The sequence below is a fragment of the Oryctolagus cuniculus genome, chromosome 17 (genome assembly GCF_964237555.1).
Source record: "Oryctolagus cuniculus chromosome 17, mOryCun1.1, whole genome shotgun sequence".
Lineage (NCBI taxonomy): Eukaryota > Metazoa > Chordata > Mammalia > Lagomorpha > Leporidae > Oryctolagus > Oryctolagus cuniculus.
The window spans coordinates 32,108,631-32,129,420 of NC_091448.1; the positions used below are offsets into that span (position 1 = coordinate 32,108,631).

Genomic DNA, 20,790 nt, shown 5'->3' on the forward strand with positions numbered 1-20,790 from the left:
GAATCTGTGCTAGGCACACACAAAATGACAGAGCTCATTTCAGCTGTGATCTTTGACTGCAATCAGTCTTCTTTCTGCTCTGCTACCTCCAGTTCTGGGATAGGTTTGGGGGTTTAGTGAGGGATGGAAGATGAAACCAAAGGTAAAAGGTTCCCCTGAGTATTGAATGGCCACTAAAATTCAAAATCTAGGCAACTTAGATACAGACTCTTGGTCTGGATGGCAGCCTGGGGATACAAGGCCATGTTACCTCCTGGAGAGAGTGCATGCTCTCTCCAGTCCCATACTGTCTCATGTGTTCTTACGTGACCATGGCTGCTAGCTCTTTCCCTTCCTTCTTCCCACCTTTCTTCCATCTTTCCTATACTTTCCTTATTCTTCATGGGGGCGAGCTGTATAGAACTCCCCAGTTAGGTAAAGTTAGGAGAAACATTTACATTGAGCCCCCATGCAACCAATGGCCTAAATCCAAAAGACAGCTCATCTTGAGTAACAAGGAAGGAAATGCCCAGTCACACATGAAGAAGCCAAATCTGAGCCTCAGTAGCTATTCATGGTCACCATAAACCACTAATTTACTATCTAACTCACTTTCATTCCCCACAGAGCAGGTGGCCCATACAATAATGTCACCTTTTTGTGACTTGCACTGCCCCTAGCCAAGACAAAATTCAATATAGCAAACATAAGCTAACTGGTTCAAGCCAATACTTGTGTATTGGATTTTTATGAATTTGAATTCATAGAAAATTGATAGAGAGTATGTGCATGTGTGAAGGAGGTAGGGGCAGGGAGCACAGACATTCGTTGCTCCCCTCTTCACCTTTTATAAGCAAGTGCTAAAAGAAACATTTTAAAAAAATCATAACAAATTGAGCTTTTACAGGGTGACTAATACACTAATCCCCTATAGGGATAAACGGGGGTCTGGGCTACCTTTGCTCCTAGAAACACAGCACAGGCCCCAGCATGATATAATACCTGGTTTCTCCTAGACTTATTACATTAAAAATGTGTTACAGGTGCAGAAAAATTCCAATCTGGTGAAAGGTTGTTAGAGAAGGAGACCAAAATTAGAGACAGGATCAGGTTTCCACACAGATCCAAGTGGAAAATTTACCCCCGCTGACTGGCACATTCCTGCTTGATGTCATTCCCACCCACCCCCTCTCTCCCTTTTCCTCCCCCTACTCTCTCTCCCTTCCTTCTTAAATAGGTCTACACTGGACAGGAAACAGGGGATAAACCTCCTAGGGCTAATATCAAATCACTTCTAGACTCAAGATTTACCTATGTCAGAAGTTGGCCATATCAATCCAACATGAAGGTAGATATGGGTCTTGAGAGTGTCCCAAAGCAATCTGGGCAGTTCCCACAATGACAGGCCACAGACCACTCTCTTATTCAGGGGCAGTGATGAGATGACTCCTAGGCCTTCTGATTAGAAACCTGGGATCCCTGCTGAGGTCTCACAGTGCATTCAGGGCACCCTTGAAGTCAGACCAACAAGGTATGAGTCCAGACTCCCCCTTTCTAGTTACATGGCCAGGGTCAGTTCCTTAACTTTTCAACTTTTGTTTCTCCTCCCCTCAAAAAACAAACAAACTCAACTTCATAGAGTTCAGATGAAGATTAAATGAATTCCTATGTAAAGCTTTGGAACAACACAAAGTAAGTGCTCAATAAATGTTAGTAATTGTTATTATTTCTCTACTCAGAAAAACTCAAGCAATGCTGGGCTCACTTCAGGTCATACCTAGTCCATTTCCTCTCCCCTGCTCCCCTAGAAGACCTCTGGTACTGACTCTATGTCTCTTGGGGACATTTTATCTCTCCCTCTACCTTTTCTAACTGCAAAGCAAAAGTGATATGATCCATGATGGAGTTTTCAAAAAGAGGTAAGGGCTTTAACCAAGGCTTAGCCCACAGCTAGTCTACTAATCCCTAGGGCCCTAGAGAACCTCCAGGGTCCAACTCCTGAAAACTCCTGACCCTCTCAAATCCCAGACCTTATAATAGGCCTCTCTCCCATCCCTGCAAAAGAGAAAAGTCCTGCTCATTCTTGTCTGGGATGAATAAGATAGAGTCATTCTAAAGACTAACTGGCAATGAGAGTATTTCTAATAGGGAGATCTCAGGTGCTGAGTTATTCTGACCGTGATCTTCCAGGGTCACTTAACTAACTGGAAGCCTCACAATTATTTGTAAGTGTGCCATTTTCTCTGAAGATTAATCTCTCATAAACATACTCTATAAAGGCATTTCAAAGGGTTTGTGGAAAATGCCTATTAGCTTTCTCCAAAAACTTTTTGAAGTATCCTCCTCTATTCAAGTTTTCGACCCCTTGTCACATTTATGATATCATTTGATGCTCACACAAATCCAGTGAGGTTAACTGGGTAACTTTATTTTATCTAGATCACAGATAAAACCATTGATTTCAAGGAAATTTCTTGCCAAGGTTATATCTATCAAAAAGTATGAGAGTGTCAGCATCTGACAGTGATTGGGAGGTTAAAACACTATTTGGAATGCCCAAATTCCATTTAAGACTGCCTGGATTCAAGTCCTGGCTCCACTCCTGATTCCTGCTCCCTGCTAATGTGCACCTTGAGAGAGAGCAGGTGGTGGGTCAAGTAGTTGGGTTCCTGCTGCCCACATGGGAGATTTGAATTGAGATCCTGGACATCGCTGTGTGTATTTGTGGAGTGGAGATGGATCTGTCTCTTGCTTGCTCTCACTCTCTCACCCTTTCAAATAAATGAAACATAAATAGTAGTATAAGAAGATTCAAATTCATGTCTTCTGACTCCTAGCCTTGGGTCGTTCCCCTTTTGCAATGCTATGCTACATACCTTACCTTCCTTTTCTCTGCATCCATTTTTAAAGTGTGATCCTAGGGAAGCTGTGGTACAGCTTGCCTCCCATCCCCTTCCATGCCTGCTTTCCTTCACTCCTTAGCCATTCCTTGTTACCCCCAGGTGCCCAGTGTCATCTTTTTACACACTATGTGCCTGTGACCTACTATCATGTCTGCATTTTTCTCATTTTTCCCCAAAACATTCCTACTCATTCTTCTCTCATGCTGCTTCTAGAATGAATCAACATGTATACGAGTCAGAAAGATTAGTGGAAATCAGTCAATTGTGATGCACTTAAGAAACACCTGAGTTCACACAAAAACTTATAAAAAATGGTCATTTAAACATTATTCATAATAACTAAAGAGTATAAACAACCTAAATGTCTAACAGCTGATGAATACATACACAAAATGTTGTATATCTGTATGACAGATTATCCAGTCATAAAAATAAGTGAACTATGACTCACACTATGATATTGTTAAACTCTGAAAATATTCTGCCAAGAGAAGGAATCCAGGCACAAAATGCCACAGGTTCTATGATTCCACTTATATGATATGTCCAACATAGGAAAATCATAGAGAAAAAAGGAGTTTAGTGTTTCCAGGGACAAGGGAAGGAGAGGTTAGGGAATGATGGGTAATGAATTTGAGGTTCCTTCCAAGAGTGATAAAATAGTAGTTAGATAGTGGTAATAGTTGCAATACTTTGTGAATGTACAAAACCCACTGAACTGCACACTTTTAGTATACAAGTTATATCTCAATTTAAGAAACAGTTATAAGTAATGGGGACAACATTTCTTGAGACTGCTCATACCATCTGAAGACAGCAGCCTGTATTCAGCCTCAGCTGATTACAGTGTTAAGAACGTGTTCACAGAAATATTCTCCACTTTTCAAAGAGAAGTTAGAAACCCAGAGTTTACAGTAAAATCTCCTTCTTTCTAAAAGTTAGAACATTCAGAAAATGTAAATTCTTTGTCATGCATATAAATTTAGGCCCACAAAGACCACCGGCCACTATTCTGTAACCTCTGCCATCCTGGTCAATTCAACAGACATACCCTATCCAACAGAGTAATAGCCCTGAAGTCGCTGGAAAAGCAACCATCTACTGTGCCTCCAAAAAGCTCACAGCACATCTGGCCACTAAAGAAAGGTTGGATATGCTCTCCCTAGTCACTACTCTAGCATACTCACTTCTCTCCCAGAGGCCTAGCCCCACACCCCACCACCTCTGGGCCTCTCCCTTCATGTTTAATAAACATTTTTTTCAACACCAGCTAGGTGCCAGGCACTCTTCTGGGTGCTATAGGAAAAACAAATGAGTAAGTCAAGGTCTCTGCTCTCAACGAGTTCAGTCAAGGGAGAGAGACAGACTTGTAAACAAATCAAGGTAATACAAGGCAGAATTAAGGCAGAGCTTGATAGCAGTACAAATAGTGTACTATGGGAAAATAGACAAAGTAGCTATTAATTCTGACTGGAAACATCAGGAAAGGTGCTACAGAAGAGGTGGCATTTGGCTGAGTCTTGAGTTAAGTGTATCAGGTAGCCAAAAGGGAGAAACAGAGAGAGGAAGGAGAGAGGGAAGGAGAGAGAGAAAGCTGGAGGGAGAGAATGATTAAATAGATGGAATTAAATTTTGTGGAGGGTGAGATAAAGAAATGAGGCAGAAGCCAGAAAAGGAGACCACTGCCTCCCTGGATGCGCAGTGGATCTTTCACAATCTTCTTATGGCCTTTATTACCTGGGTTACAAAAACTCTTACCACATATGTCCCTCACACACTTTGAGTTCCATGAAGGGAAGGGTCTTTGCTGGACACCTGGGTGTCATTAATATCCTGTCATAGTGCCTTTCAAATAATAGATGCTGAATAAAATATGGTAGAATGAGTGAATTCACAAACCAAAAATCAAAAAAAGAGAGGTTGGACAGGTATGGAGAAAGAAAAAAGAAATCCATTTTGGCTAGATCCAAGGACAGACATGTAAGTTAGAGGTCAAATCAGGAGGTTCAGACCTATCACATTCAAACTGGTTTTAGAAGGCCTTTCTAGTTACCTTAGACTATGTGATTGAGACACCTTCTTTATCTTCCCATGCATTTCTTAGGCTCCAAAAACACTCTGGTAAATGACTGTGTAAAGGCAAGAAAACACATCATATATGCCCACTAGTAGTCTTTTAAAATATTGAATGAAAGAGTAAATTCCTCCATCCCAGAATGGTTTGGTTTTCATATAACCATAATATATTCCTAACTTATATCCTATTTGTGGTTGTTCTGACACTCACAGGTTTTTCTTACTCTTTTACCCATCCTATATTCATACTTTTGGATTTTGATCTTGACAAAAACATATTTTTATTAAATTTCAACCCTAATTATGATGGGTTTATTTTTCAATGCATCAAGTCATTCATAGCTTTATTACTATTTTCCAGAAAATCAAAACCACACAAAATTTGGGACCCACAAATTTGATACACACACTCTTGATTTGTCTGGAATGTCAATAAATAAGCTGAACAGTCTGGACTTGAGGACTAGCCCCTTCTGGGTCACCACTCAATATGGTTACTATTCCCACATCATCGCCACCATCTACAAATCTTTAATCCAGATATTTAGCTTGTTAAAGTAATGTGTTCAAGGATCTATTTTTCCCAGTTTAGTTAATGAGATATTACACTGGAGACTTTGCCCTGGTCCGTCAATCCTCTTCTATTGCTATTAGAAATTAAAGCTGTCTGTACGATTTTCCTCTTACAAAGCCAAGCTGACCCCAATTTAGAGCCTCAGATTTTCCTGGATGAATTATAATTTGATTGTTTGATGAATTCATTTTCCTCAAAGATCAATAACTTGCAGGTCCTTAACTACTGGAGTCATCCTGTGTTTCTCCCTGTTCCGTTTCAAAGACAGGCATATTTGTCCTCTTCCAGTCTTCGGGGACTTTCTTGTTCTCAATGTCCTCTGAAAAATAATGACCCATGGGTCTGTAGCCACATCTGCTTGTTCAGTAAGTACCCCTAGGGTGCACGTCATCAAATGCTGATAGTTTTTCTTTCTCTCATTAAACATTTCACTCCCTTTCATTAGTCATTCATGGTCCCAAAGTCTACCTTGACTGAACTTCTTCCAACTATTTTCTCTATTCTGCACAGATATAATAGGATACCTTTTGCAAATTCAACTTTATTCACCTTCTGATATATTAATAAGAATCCTTTCTTTAGATCATGAAGTCAAATGCTTTTTCTTTTTTGCTGACTGGGTAAAGTTGATTAGGCTTGCTTCTCTGTACATGTTAGTTATATCACCCAGTTGGTGAGCATTCTATTTTGTCCCTGTTTTGCTATTCCCTTATGTTGTTTTAAGGACCTGGCTTGATTTCTACATGTGGTGTAGAAATTTTAAACAGAAATAGTACTGGGTGCTCAGAACACAAAGCAATGACGCAATACAGCCCTTCCATTTACTTCATATTCTAGTTCAAGAAATATATAGGGGCCAGCACCATGGCATAATAGGTAAAGCCACTGCCTACGGTGCCGGCATCCCATATGGGTGCCAATTCGAGTCCCAGCTGCTCCACTTCCAATCCAGCTCTCTGCTATGGACTGGTAAAGCAGTAGAAGATGGCCCAAGTCCTTGGGCCTTTGCACCCATGTGAGAAGACATAGGAAGCTCCTGGCTCCAGATCAGCACAGCTCTGACCATTGTGGCCAGTGGGAAGTAAACCAGCAGATGGAGGTCTCTCTCCCTCTCTCTCCTCTATCTTCTCTCTCTGCCTCTCCTCTCTGTGTAAGTCTTTCAAATAAATAAATAAATCTTTTTTTAAAAAAGAAATATATATATATATACATAAATTTAAGCACTTCTCCTTTATGCCCACACTACCTCTATCAGAAAAGTTGATTTCAGGATATTAGGATATTGTGATCATCTGTCTTTCTGAACTTCCTCAAGAGTAGAGACCACATTATATTCAACTGAAACCCTGATGTCTCCCATGGTACCTGACACACCACAGAACTCAATATTTGTTGATAAATGATAGGACAAAGGAGACCATACACAACAATGTATGCATGTGTTGCAAATGGTTAATTCTACAGAGCAAGGCTCATTCCTTCTGAGTGCAGTGGTCCAGGAAGGCCCTGTAACTTTCGGTTCCAAATCAAACTCTATAGAAGTTGAAAGGTTTGAAATGGTCACTTTTGTTTTCCTTCTTGCTTTCTCTGCATTTAGTGGTAGAGTTGGTTCCCCAAATTCCACCTTTAAAAATATATTTATATTATGTATTTATGTTTATTAATATTGTTTTAATTGATAAGCCATAATTATAAATATATATGGGGTATATAAATTATATATGCATGAATATTAAATCTAGTATCACCATTTTTTGTGTTTGATGAGACATTTTAAGTTGACCTTTTTTGAAAATCAGGCTAAATTCTAGCTTGTAGGAAACCTTCTCTGACAATCAGTAACCTAACTTGTCCCTCCTAACTTTGTGTCCCACATTCAGCTGCCCAAATTTTTAAAACTCTTACCTACTGATATGGGGGAAGGAAAAGAATGTCTGCATTATCTAAGTATTAATCATCTTAGTGCCTACAATTGTATAGAGAAGAAAAAGTCATAAATAATGCACTGGATAACTGATTGTATTTAAAACAAGGTTCCATTCAAACATCCCTCTGTGCATAACCGTGTTGGGACTTTCAATTTTTTAAAAAAATTTAATTTATTTATTTGAGAGGCAGAGGCAGAGAGAGAGAGAGAGAGAGAGAGAGGGAGGGAGGGAAAGACAGAGATAAAAATCTTCCATCCACTGATTCACTCCCCAAATGGCTGCAGTGGCTGGAGCTGGGCCAAACCAAAGCCAAGAGCTTCCTCTGGGTCCCCAACGTGGATGCAGGGGCCCAAGGACTTAGGCCATCCTCCACTGCTTTCCCAGGCCATAGCAGAGAGCTGGATCAGAAAAGGAGCAGGTAGGACATAAACCAGCAGCTAGGACATAAACCAGCATCCAAATGGGATTTTGGTGCCACATGCAGAGACTTAGCCAATTGAGCCACATCAGCAGCCCAGTACTTGCTATTAAAGCAACTACCCTGTTCAGTCTCTACTGCTTATGGAATACTGTAGACTAACAAAATAATGCAAATTTAATGCAAATCTAGTATAAAGCAAAATACAGTCTTGTGAAAGCAACAGATTTGTAGAGCTGATGAATTGGAAATCTAATCTAATCACAAGCAAAGCCATAGAATTGAGAAGCAGTAGACCAGTAAACAGTTGAAGGATGCTATATGAATAAAACTTGAGTATCAAAATTTTAAGATGCCAGGAAAAAATACATAAAATCATCAATTGCTTTTGCAAAAATTATACTCTTTATAATTACATCATGAAAATCAAATAAGAGTGTCATTTTGGTTATCATACAACTCAATCTAACAAAATGAGCTGAGGAGTAGGTATTTGGTACAGCAGTGAAGACATCACTTGGGATGCATGCATCCCATATCAGAGTGCCTGAGTTTAACCAGATCCCTGGTAATGCAGACCCAGGGAGGCAGCAGGCTCAAGTAGTTGGATCCCTGCCACCCACACAGGAGACCTGGATTGAGTTTTCAGTTCCTGTCTTTGGCTTGGCTCAGCCCCAGCTGTTGTGTGCCTTTGAGGACTGAACCAATGGATGAAAGATCTTTGCTTTTCTTTCTCTCAATCTCTCAATATCTCAGTCTCTCTCTCACCTTTTCAAATAATTTAAACAAAAATTTTTAAATGTATTCTGAAAATAATAAATTAATAAATATAAATATTTAAGGCACAATGGGTTAAGCCACCACCTGCAATGCCACCGTCCCATTTTGGGGTACCATTTCAAGTATCAGCTACTCTACTTCCAATGTAGTATCCTTCTAACATACCTGGGAAGGCAGTGGAAGGTGGCCCAAGTATTTGGGCCCCTGCCACCTACCTTGGAGACCTGGATGGAGTTCATGGCTCCTGGCTTCGACCTGGCCTGGCCCAAACCATCTCTGCCATATGGAGAATGAACCAATACATGTAAGATCTCTGTCACTCTGCCTTTCAAATAAATAAAATAAATCTAAAAAAAAAAAAAAAACAAGTAATAATTAAAGTTGAAAAAACAATTAAGCTTGACTCATTTTCATAATTAATACATAATTATAACTACAACTTAAGTGTTAATAATATGAAATAGAGTATACAACTTGGCATTACTTTTTGTTTCAGTTTTAAAGATAAAGAATCAAACCTTTTTCCTACTTGCTATAAATTTGACTCTTTTAAATTGTTTCATTTAAAATTTATTTTTCCATTTGAATTATCCTGAAATTATGAAACTTTCTGTACCTGCTTTGTCAGCTTTTACACTTGCAGATGTCAGTTTTCTCCCAGCAAAACTGTTAAGCCCTCCAAGGACAGAAATTATGGATTTTATTTTTTCTTTATTACCTGCCTCCACCACAACCAGCTTCTTCCTAATCACAAAACCCACACATTCACCCCCTGGCACAGAAATCTAGGGAAAATAAGCACACTGAATATATTAATGACTGATTCCCTCACTTGGAGGGGAATTCTCCTGAAGGTAAGAACAGCTGCACCACCAACACTTCCCCAACACTCACGGTGGTACCTGAGGTTTCCCACATACTTAGTTAGCCACAGCTCCTTTCATTCACAACAGGCCCACATTATAGAGGAAAAACCTCTGTGATCATCTTTTGAGGCTTTTTTTTTTTTTAATTTTCAACCTACAGGATATTCTCTTCTATCACAAAAGGAGTCATCAGCGTCTCTCCCCTGGATTATATCTGGGTTACCTAAAGCTATGCAGCTCTGTGGATCAGATCAAAGTTCTCGTCACCCAAAAGTTACCCAACATTCTCTGTCACGTGAAGATCCGTGAAAACAATAACATCTCCAAGTAAGTGGTCAGGAGTTGGGGTTTACCATGGGCTGAGACTACAGCTTGAGGGGCCCATCTGATATGCCAGGATAGACATGAAGTGTTACTTCTCAGTGCAGTTTCTGTGGTGAGATGTCTCTCACACAGGCTAGAGCAGCAGCAGAGTTGAGTTTTTTTTTTTTAATCTTTTATTTAATGAATATAAATTTCCAAAGTACGACTCATGGGTTACAATGGCTTCCCCCCCCATACCGTCCCTCCCACCCACAACCCTCCCCTTTCCCACTCCCTCTCCCCTTCCATTCACATCAAGATTCATTTTCGATTATCTTAATATACAGAAGATCAGCTTAGTATACCTTAAGTAAGTATTTCAACAGTTTGCTCCCACACAAAAACATAAAGTGAAAAATAATAGATGATTTTTTTTAAATGATGATGAAATCAGAGCAGACCTATTGTCATGTTTAATCCCAGTGAGAGTCAAGTTGGGAATTGATAATTTCTTTCTTTCTTTTTTTTTTTTTTTACAGAAGATCAGTTTAGTGTACATTAAGTAAAGATTTCAGTCGTTTGCACCCCCATAGAAACACAAAGTGAAATATACTGTTTGAGTACTCGTTATAGCATTAAGCCTCAGTGTACAGCACGTTAAGGACAGAGATCCTACATGAGGAGTAAGTGCACAGTGACTCCTGTTGTTGACTTTACCAATTGACACTCCTGTTTATGGCATCAGTAATCTCCCTATGCACCAGTTATGAGTTTCCAAGGCTATGGAAGCCCCTTGAGTTCTCCGACTCTTATCTTGTTTAGACACGGTCATAGTCAAAGTGGAGGTTCTCTCCTCCCTTCAGAGAAAGGCACCTCCCTCTTTGAAGACCTGTTCTTTCCACTGGGATCTCACTCACAGAGATCTTTTTGCCAGAGTGTCTTGGCTTTCCATGCCTGAAATACAGAGTTGAGTTTTAACGCTAGGATTAGGAAGGTTTGCAGTATAATTTGGTAGGAGGAATGAGCCCATTAAATGGATGAACTATACTTTCACTTTCCTTTCTGCATTATTCATGATGCAACCACTGGTGCTCAACTGGTTCATGAGCACATGACCTTTTCTTTCAACAATGCTACTTCAAATTTTTTTCTTCATAGTCAAAAATGTTCTTTTTAAGTATCATCTGTGCAAATGAATTCTAATAGAGCTACTGATTCCTCCATGGTCTAAAAGGACTCTCTTACCTCCTTCACCCTCTAGCCTAGGGACTTTGTGTGTTTCCTGTACTCCTCATGATTCTCTAGGGAAGAAAAGTAACAAGGGCTGAGATTCTAGAAATTTTCTCTGTGTTTTGGCATTTGGTGAATTACCCTGTTGGCTTTGGGAAAGTTACCCAATCTTGGTAATCCAGCTCAACTTTACAACTAACCTTCATAGCATGCCTCTGAAAGTCCACAGTACTAAACTGAATCAGTGTGCTGAGAGGACAAGAAATTCATTTAGCTGTACATTTATGTGCATTTCTTGATATGTAGATGTATTTCAAAAACAAACAGAATATCAAATTTAGTCAATTTTTGCAATAAATAAAATATCTCTACAAAAAAGAACAATAATTGTTCTCAACATGGGGAAAATTGTGCTCAACATGGAGGAAAAAAGAAAGGAAATGGGAAAGAAACAAATAGCTAGGAAAATGAAATAATAATCTCCATAATTCTTAAGACTTCAAAGAGTACAAACTAGATCCTCAAATTCTAGTTAACACTCATGCATTTGCTTATCCACAGCTGGATTCTAATTTGGTCATTTAAAATTTGGCCCCTAAACAAGCAATACTTTATTAAGTAAAATGTTTTGCAAAGTTTATTAGGTAGGTATTACTCAATGAGGATGAAGGAGATGATGAAGATGAAGATGGTCTCTTTGAAGAACTCACTGAGTAGTACCCTATTCTTGGCTTTCAGTTATCAATAACAGCTGGACTTTAAGTCTGCCATCTGGTGGTCATTTCTACAATCAACATTCGTTAGACCTGAGTTCTTCCCAAAAGGTTGCATGGCTCATTTGTTGGTTGACTTGGCAACTTTTGTACTTTAAGGACTTAGACTCTATCTTTTATGGTTATAGCAACTAATTATCCCTTTTCCAAGGATCCAAGAGACCCCCCATAGCATTCACTCTGCCAATTCCAACTCCCCCATCTTCATAGCCTAAACTGATTGATTAGTGGGAGGTGTTTTATGGTATTCCCACTGGTAAGTTACTTTCTAATTTGATTACAGACCTTGTGTTAGCAATGTGAGCTTTCAGGCTTTGTGTATGCTGATGCTAGTTATAAACCTCTCATTTAGTTCAGTATCAATGATGGGGAAAAAGAAATAATTTCCAAATAAGTTCTCAAAGATTTCTATTATTTGTGAAACCAACAGTACACCCAAATTGAAGTAGGATTTAATTTTGTCCTTTTTTAAATTTCTTATTGGGACAAAGGATATATTTTCCACAGTCTTCTCCAGTGTGACGCTTGAAATGAAACAGGTATCTTGAAAACAGAAACTTTTTTAAGAGGGTAGTTAAAGGAGACTTTTTTTTTTTTTTTTAAGAAAAGCTCATGCCACAATCAATTTGGTGTTCTAACCCACAGGCTGGAGCCCAGGCTGGTATAATCCTTTTGAGGAAAGCCCTCAGAAGGTTTTCACAAGGGTGGGAATATATGTCAGCACCTTCTCACTTTCAATTCCCAAAGAGGAGAGCTTTCCTATCCTCTCTAGCCTGTTCTCGAGGGCCTATTACTATTCTTTGCAGAGTTCAAAGGAGAACTGGGCCAAGTTCTGAGACTTGTTTTTGAAATACCTGTGGAAACAACGTTGCCCACAAGGCATTTACCTTGATCTTTTCTACCTCTTTTGGAAGAGCAGCCTGTGGGCAACCAAGAGATCTGCCTTCTTCCCACCACCCTTTTCTCCCCTTCAGATTGGTATTTGGAAAAGTTCACTAGAGAGGACCATAGAACATATAGATGACCAGTTTGCAAGGAGGATGAGAGCAGTGATGTGTGTTCCCTGATTCCTTTTATTGGAATTGTCTGATGTTCCTGTTTGTGATTCTCCTCAAACTTTTGAAAAAAGTATCGAAACCAAAATAGTCCCCATGATTACAACAGGCCAGGGTTGAAATGTGCCATGTGGTTTGTTGTCTGAGTTGGACCACAGTCCTGTGGTTACCCAACTGCAGAATTAACCAGCAGATGCCCCTATGATAAAATGTAGAGTTTCAGAACTCACAGAGGATCAGCAGGAAAAGAAAAATGAAGATAGTCATGAAATTATTACAAAATATTTGAATGATACAGTATCAAAAACTGATTCATAGAAATCAGACCTCCTGTTCTGTTCTGTTTCGATAGGTGAAATAGCTCATTTTAAACTGCATTTGAGAGGCAAAAGGTTTAAATTTCATGAATTGTACTGAGTTTTAACCACTAAGAATATCCAGGTTCTGGACATGTATACTAAGAAAGTTCTGAGCAGTGTTCTGAACTTTTGTTATATTTCTAATTTTAACTTGACTCAACATACAGAGAGGAGTGGGAATGGATCCAAAAGCTTTCTGGCTCTGAAGCTATGGAAAGTGTGGATCATACTTCTGACTGCCCCATGCAATTGTTCTTCTACGAGCTCCAGATGGCAGTGAAAGCTCTCCTTAAACAGATCAATATACCTCTACACCAGGTATTAGACTTTTTACCACTTTTATCTTGTTTTTATGGCTCATGGAAACTGCATTGTAGCATAAAACTTACTCAGAGGGGGGTGTGTGTGTGTGTGCGTGTGTGTGTAAATATATGCTTATTTTCATTTATTTAAATATCACTTTGCATGTTTTGAATTTGATTCCTATAGGTAGACACAGCCTACATTTATGCTTCATTTCTCTAGATCCTCTTGGTGTCAACTTTTTCCAAAGTTTTCTGGACCCCACAGTACAATAGCCTGGTCAAACAAGGAAAAATCATTGGTTAGACTACCTTGCAGGACATTAAGGCTCAGCTTCAGGACAGCATGAAGCAAAGAATGCAGAGATAAAAAGTGTGGAGTTGAATATACAAATGATTTTTTTCTAAGAGCAGAAGAATTTGCTGTTTAAATTGTTCTTATGTGAATCAAAATGTGCAATTCTAACCTCCACTAATAAGCAACTTCAAGACAAACTGTTGGCACAGAAGAGAATAGTAAATGCTTGTTGGGCTCTAATATAAGTAGGCTAACATTATGTAGCATTTGGTTGGATTCTGGGTTTATTTTGTTTTGGCCTATGTTCACCATTCCTGCACTCCTCCCAACACACACACACACATACACACACACACAAACACACAGAGTGAACCAAGTTCAGCCTGTAAATAGTAAGACCATTACAGGGGTGACTGGCTGTCTTTAAAACATGAATTGGTTCTGACCCATGAAGCAGGGGAGGGGGCAGTTTACTTAGCTATTTCAAGAGTGTCCTTATATTGGAGTACCACTACTATTGTAGGTCAATACTGAAAGATAGTTCGAAACAGTCAATACTGATAACTAGATTGCACAAAATGCCATAAAGACACTAAAGGAGCAAATGGATTATTCCAGGGGTGGCCTAAGCTCATGAAAAGGAAAAAAAAAAAAATACCAGCTCTACTTGTGACAGTAGATACTATTAAAGGGTTTCTTGGACTTAGCAGGTTTGAAGCAGCTCATATTTCATTGGTGACTCTTAGGCTACATGTATATGTTGGGAGAAGGCTGCCTAACTGCCTAACAGTGCATACAACTTTTTTTTTCTGATACTTGTAAAATTTTCTCAGTCCTTGGCCAGAAACTACATTTTTCCCCCTTAAACAACTTAAATTGAAACTAGTGGATTTTTAATTCAATCCATTTTTGTTGCTTCATGTAATTATATTCATCATTTTGAAAAGTCCACAGAATGCAATCATTTTCTACTTTTATAAGAAGCATAAATGTTGTTTTCAGAGTTTATGTGGAACATGACTGCCTTAAATCTTGATTTTATATAGCATTATTAAATGGGCTGAACCCTAATATTTATGTTGTATAAAAATTCCAAGCTTGAAGTCGTGTAATTTTGTTAGATGTTTTATGCCAGTTTGGTGTTGTTTATGTAAGTACCATGTTGTAACTCTCCTATTTTTCCTCCGCGCGTGTCCCTCTGCAGGCAAGGAACTTCCGCCTCTACACACAGGAGGTGTTGGAAATGGGTCACAATGTGTCCTTTCTTCTCCTGCTCCCTGCCTCAGACGACGTCTGTACAGCCCCAGGACAGAATAATCCTTACACCCCACACTCAGGGTTTCTTAACCTCCCTCTTCAGATGTTTGAACTTGGTATAGTAGCTTGTTTCACCTAGAAATATTAACCCAGCCTCCTTATAATAAAATCACAAAGTTATATCTGTTCCCCCTTGTCCCAGTGGAGGGTCAATAAATCACATGATGGCTTTGGCAACAACCCTTCCTAGAACTGTGTATGAGTCTGAGAAAAAGCAAAGCTCCAAGACTATGTGCTGAAGCAATAATTATTGAAACCTAGCTAAGGCCCAATGGAGAGGAAGGAATTCTAAACAGAAAGTTCAGTTATCAGGCTGGACTTCTCACCTCCCCTTTGCTTTCTTAGTACAAGAACTGATGTTTTCATGAAAAGCACTGCCCCTTCTCTCATTTTCTCTCTCTCTCTTTCTCCCTTCTCCATCCCCACCCCCAACTGGGAAAAAATAATGAAATTAGAATGTACAGTGTATATCACTTTGGAGCAGGGGAAAAGGTCTATAACTTTAAGTAGTGCTGATTTATTAAATAGACTCTAAATTTCTGAAAGAGGCTTTGAGAAATGGACAGGCTGTCCCTCCTGGAATGAAATATTGTGATTAGAATGTAGGATTCTGAATGGTGGAAGATCTTGTCCTGACTTTCAGAAATGAATAGCCTGGGCGCCATTTCTCTATTTGTGCAGAGACCCCTGCTGCCCACTGAAAATGTGAATAGGGAGGCTTTGTGTCCCTTCCCAGTTTCATCCAGTAACAGGCCAATAAGAGGCAATTAGCAAGAGCTCCCTTCGTTCCAATGAATTGTATGACTTGTATGACATGTAGGAGACTGAGTGAGTGGGTGGGCAGAGTGATGGCAGACCCTCTTTGGATTTGCTCTCTGCCAGCAGATTTAGAAGCAGACAAGGCAACCATCTGATGTCTCAATCTGAGACATGGGCATCTAACTCTGAATTTATCCCTCAAGGATGAATTGCTTAAGCCTCTCAGTTTCCCTTGCTCCAAGCAGTTCACATGCCCCAAAGCTGATGAACAGCAATGGTTATTTCACAAAGGAGAGCGCGTCCTTAGAAAAAGCTTGAATCAGACTAGAGAACTGGGACTTGAGAATCCTCGGTCCCCTGTTGTGTGACACTGGCAATCACTTAACCTTCCCTCACCTTTTCTGTGTCACATGATTAACAACATTGTCCTTCCCACTCCCAAGAGGCCTGAATGAGAAAGTGACCACTCAATGAGTTCCTCAGCCAAAGGCCATTATTAGTCTCTGGTAAAATAACATTGCTATTATTACTACTGTTATTGTGGTTGCGACAAAGTATTTCAACTCAAGTCAACAAAGATCCATTGGGAACCTACTATGGAGATTAAGAGATGAGTAAGACAAAGCCTCTGTCCTCTGGGGACTCTCAGTACAGGGTTGGGAGTAAAATAAGAGTATAAAGGTCTATAAAATGAGGTAGAATGTGCCATAAGTCATAAATATTAAGTGACAGTGACAAAAAACAAGAAAGCGCATTTCCTCAATAAATATATCAGAAAGCCAGCATGTAGGAGACAATATCTGACCTGGGTGTTAAAGAACAGACAGGATGTTAATAAACAAGGATAAAAGAAAAAAAAGCTTCTTGTTGTCAAAGATATGATAACCAGAAGAATTTGGAAAGACTCAGGAAAAGAAGAAGTGGTACAGTTTGGCTTAATCAGAAAAATGAGGAAATGGTGGGACACAGAGCTGAATAAAGAAGGGTTAAGCAGGCTGGATCTGGGGAAATCAGGCTGAGGACTCTTTCAAATGAGTTAAAAGCCAGGGTCAAAAACTTTGAGTGTGAGCATTATAATATCCCGGTATTAGGTTAGGAGCCAAAAAAGAATGAGAAAAGAAAAAGAGACAAATACAGATATAAGAAACACTGGGAGTGATCAGCAGGAGTAAACAACTATTTTAATAAGGAGAGGAGGAACCCAGGGAGGCCTGTTTGCAGACTCCATGACCGGTAAGATACTGCTGTCCTTACCAGAAGTACTGAAAGCAGAGGGAAAATAGTGTGGGGAAGAAAGTGATACTGTTAGCTATGAATATGCTTAATCTGAAGATATTAAGTCTACATCTAAATGGAAATGTCCTATTGGCAGCAGAAATGCAGGAGAAGAAGCTGGGTACTAAACACAGAAATTTGTCTACTTTTATTAACAACTGTTGAAGCCATGAAAACAAATGATTTCCATGTTATAGATAACTGACAGGGAAAAGGACTACGGAAAACACTTTATTGGAGAACTAACAACATTCTGTCCTCATTGATTATAGCAAAATTAGATGAAATTCATTTCACCATGCCTCAATTGCCTTGGTGGGAACAATTAACGATTTGGCATCAATCAAAATAGGACATAATTCCTAAGACCCTGAAGGTCCAAGCCAGGCAAGGGTCCTCTCTATCTTCCTTTCTGTGAGGCTCAAACATTCTCCTTGGGAGCTACCATTGGTCCCACCATTGCTACCTTCTATTCTATAATTAGGTGAAGTCTGTCAGCATCCATTTCCCCTCTAGGTGCATTTGTTCATTCAATTCATCAATAAATATTTACCTAGTACCCTATGTGCCAGGTGCTACTCTAGAAACTGAAGAATCACCAAGGAACAAACTACTGATGGAGCTCACATTCTAGCGGAGGAGACAAACAATAAACCAATCAACAATCACACTGTAAATGTCAAAAGTAATGGGGGCCATGAAGAAAAATAAATCAGAGAAAGGGCCTAGAGGGAAGTGATAGGAGCTGCAATTTATACAGGATGATATGGGAGGGCCTCTCTGAAGAAGACACACTTGAGCACAGACCTGAGATTTCCAGGCAATGGAAACAGCCAGTGCAAAGGCCTCAAGGTCCCAGTCTGCTTTTGGCTATGAGATCACTGTACCTGGATTGTAATAAGCAAAAGCTACAAAGATAGAAGATGTGATCAGGAGTCAATGGAAGTGAAGATATGCAAGGTCTCATAGGTTATTATAAGAAGTTTACATTTTACTTTCAGTAATTTTGGAATCCAACAGAGGATTTTGAGCAGTAAAGTAACATATTAAAAACTCTAAGAAAACCAGTAGTACTCTTCCCCCTAACAAAACAAACAAAAAAGGCTTAGCTTTATTTAACCCAGCATTTTCAAAATCCATATGACCAGGATTGGAAACATTTTTAGCATGACGTCTATTTAAAAACATACACATACACACACAAACACACACACCACCACCACCACAAACAACAACAACACATACTTTGGGATATGGTGCCCTTCAATAGTGTTACTCAAACCCTAACATGTCTAAGAATCTCTTGGACAGCTTGTTAAAATAGATTCCTGAAGCCAACCCTAGAGACTGGTGAGTGGGTAGGTTCAAGAGGGGCTGGAAAATGTGTATTTTTAATAGATCCCCAGGTGATATTGATGCCACCAATCCATGGACCACACTTTAAGCAACACTGCCTAGGACACAGAAATGAATCCATTTTAGGAACTTGCAGAACTGGAGATGTGGTTAACATTAGTAAAACAGGATATTTGAACTGTGCTTCTCTTTAGCCTGCCTTACCTCTTCTTATTGCTAAAAGCAGTGTATGACCATTAGATACTATCCTTCATCTAGTTTTAAAAAAAGAAAAGATCATAGATAAAGGCTGAGCCTCAGTAGTTCCTGACTCTAATATTTTTTTTTCCTAAAGTAAGAAATTCTTTCTTGGCCTCCTGATCTTCCCTTCCTGCCATATCACTGGTGATACAACTGATTGCTGAGGACCATATATGTTTTCAGAAAAAGACTACTTGGCTGGGCTTGGCCCCATTGGAAGGCACAATTCTATTAGCCATTTTTTAGGGGCAAGAGGGGAATGATGCCAGTATCAGGAAAGTAATATACTTGCAGGTACAATTCTTACTGTACTTCAGCAACACTGGCAACAATTTGAAAAATACTGCTGGATCTTAGTAAGAATGATCACAAATTCTGCCTTATCCCCAAGCAATCAGAGCCTCCCAACATGTGCATTATCATAGCTACTTCCTTCATTAGAACTAAACCCTCTATGCATTTAATAATTCCTCACATAAGAACTTCTAAGAGTTCACTAGTGGACTTTAACCCCTCTAAGAAAAATGCTAAAAATTATTTTTTTCTAAGTAGGGACTTCTATTCTCCACAGGTAGTTCCATAATAAAAGACCAAGCAATATACAAAGCAGTTCTGAGAAAGGAGGGAGTGTTTTTGGAAATTCAGTTAGAACTCAGAACGTTTTAATAACAACGTGGGAATTCTAATGAAACTTGAAAAGGTGTGAGTTATGGGAATATGTAAATTATAATAGAATAAAGGGTTGTACTATATTTCAGTTCAACTTGTGTAAGTCATCCCTGTCTCCATGAAAGGAGCTGAGATTTGGCACACTGACCACGCTCCTGCCAGCAGCCTAAGTGAATCATAAATAACTTGCTGACCAGCCATGGAAACCTGCATCTGTGCCTATTCCAGCACTAAACAGATCGAGCAAGGACAAAATGATAAAGGAGCTTATCCCTCTGGGTCTTGCAGTAAAGAGTGGGGCAAAGCACTAGGGTACTATTACATCAGACTTCTTGTAGGGCTGAGAGTGGGTGTGTGTATGTCCCATAGAAGGATGGTATGAAGTCTCGACGGGCAGATAGATCCAAGGCAGAGTGGTACAACTTCACTAAAGACCAATGCCCTTCCCCACAGCCTGAGGGCTAACAAACCACTGTACTCTGGGTGGACAGGACAGGCAGGACCCCTCAGCAGCAGTAAAACATGTGGCGAGACGCCTACAAGCGTCACTATTTACACTGTTCCCAGGAACAAAAGGGAAAGCAGCATCATGAGTCGTTAGAAACTCCCGTGACGTGGCTTCTTGAGGATTTGCCTAGCCCACTGAGGTCACCCTGCCCTGACCCAGTGGGCAGTCACCAATGACAGCAGGCTGATGAGGAGGAAAACTGATACTATTGATTGCCTTGGCGCCATAAGTCATACTAATTGGGCCACAAAGACCCCCACCCACACAAAATTGAGAATTTAAAAAGTAGTTTGAGGCCTGATACATATTTCATACTTCGGTGTTTGCCTGCATCCTACATTAAATAAACATTTACCAAGCTTTCACTGGATGCCAAATGCTATGCTGAGGCCAGGACATACAGTCAGTCTGCCCCCCAGAGGCTCAGAATGGAGCAGGTGATAGAGGCATCTATGCCAATAGTCCTAATGCAACGAAAGCACTGCTGGAAGAGGTAGACTGCTGAATTTCAGAGCACAGGCACCTGATCCATCCAGAGATAATACTTGAGCATGATCGTGGAAGACAGACAGTCAAAACACAGGAAGAAAGGCTGGACAGAAAAAGGAAAAGGTGAAACAGCGCAAACCAAGTCTTAGAGACCTAGTGAAGTACAGCCTAATTAAGCACACTCTTAGAAGCTCCATGTAATGCACTAAGCTGAAGGCATCTGAGGAAGAGCAACAGGGGGTGAAGCAGAAAGTTGAAAACGTCACAATAATGAAGGGTTATTTATGTCATCCTTGGGAAGCTAGGAGACTTTCTCATGTAGGTAATGAGGGG

General features: G+C 39.8%; 1 protein-coding gene across 1 annotated transcript in view; it reads left to right on the forward strand.

Annotated features, from left to right (window-relative positions):
- Positions 1–20,790, forward strand: part of ANKFN1 (ankyrin repeat and fibronectin type III domain containing 1) — a 522,795-nt gene that overhangs the window by 471,646 nt on the left and 30,359 nt on the right. The window contains exons 16-18 of the mRNA XM_051825489.2: positions 9,685–9,851; positions 13,412–13,562; positions 15,049–15,217. Of these exons, the coding sequence (XP_051681449.2) occupies positions 9,685–9,851; positions 13,412–13,562; positions 15,049–15,217 (487 nt within the window). The remainder of the gene's footprint in view (positions 1–9,684; positions 9,852–13,411; positions 13,563–15,048; positions 15,218–20,790) is intronic.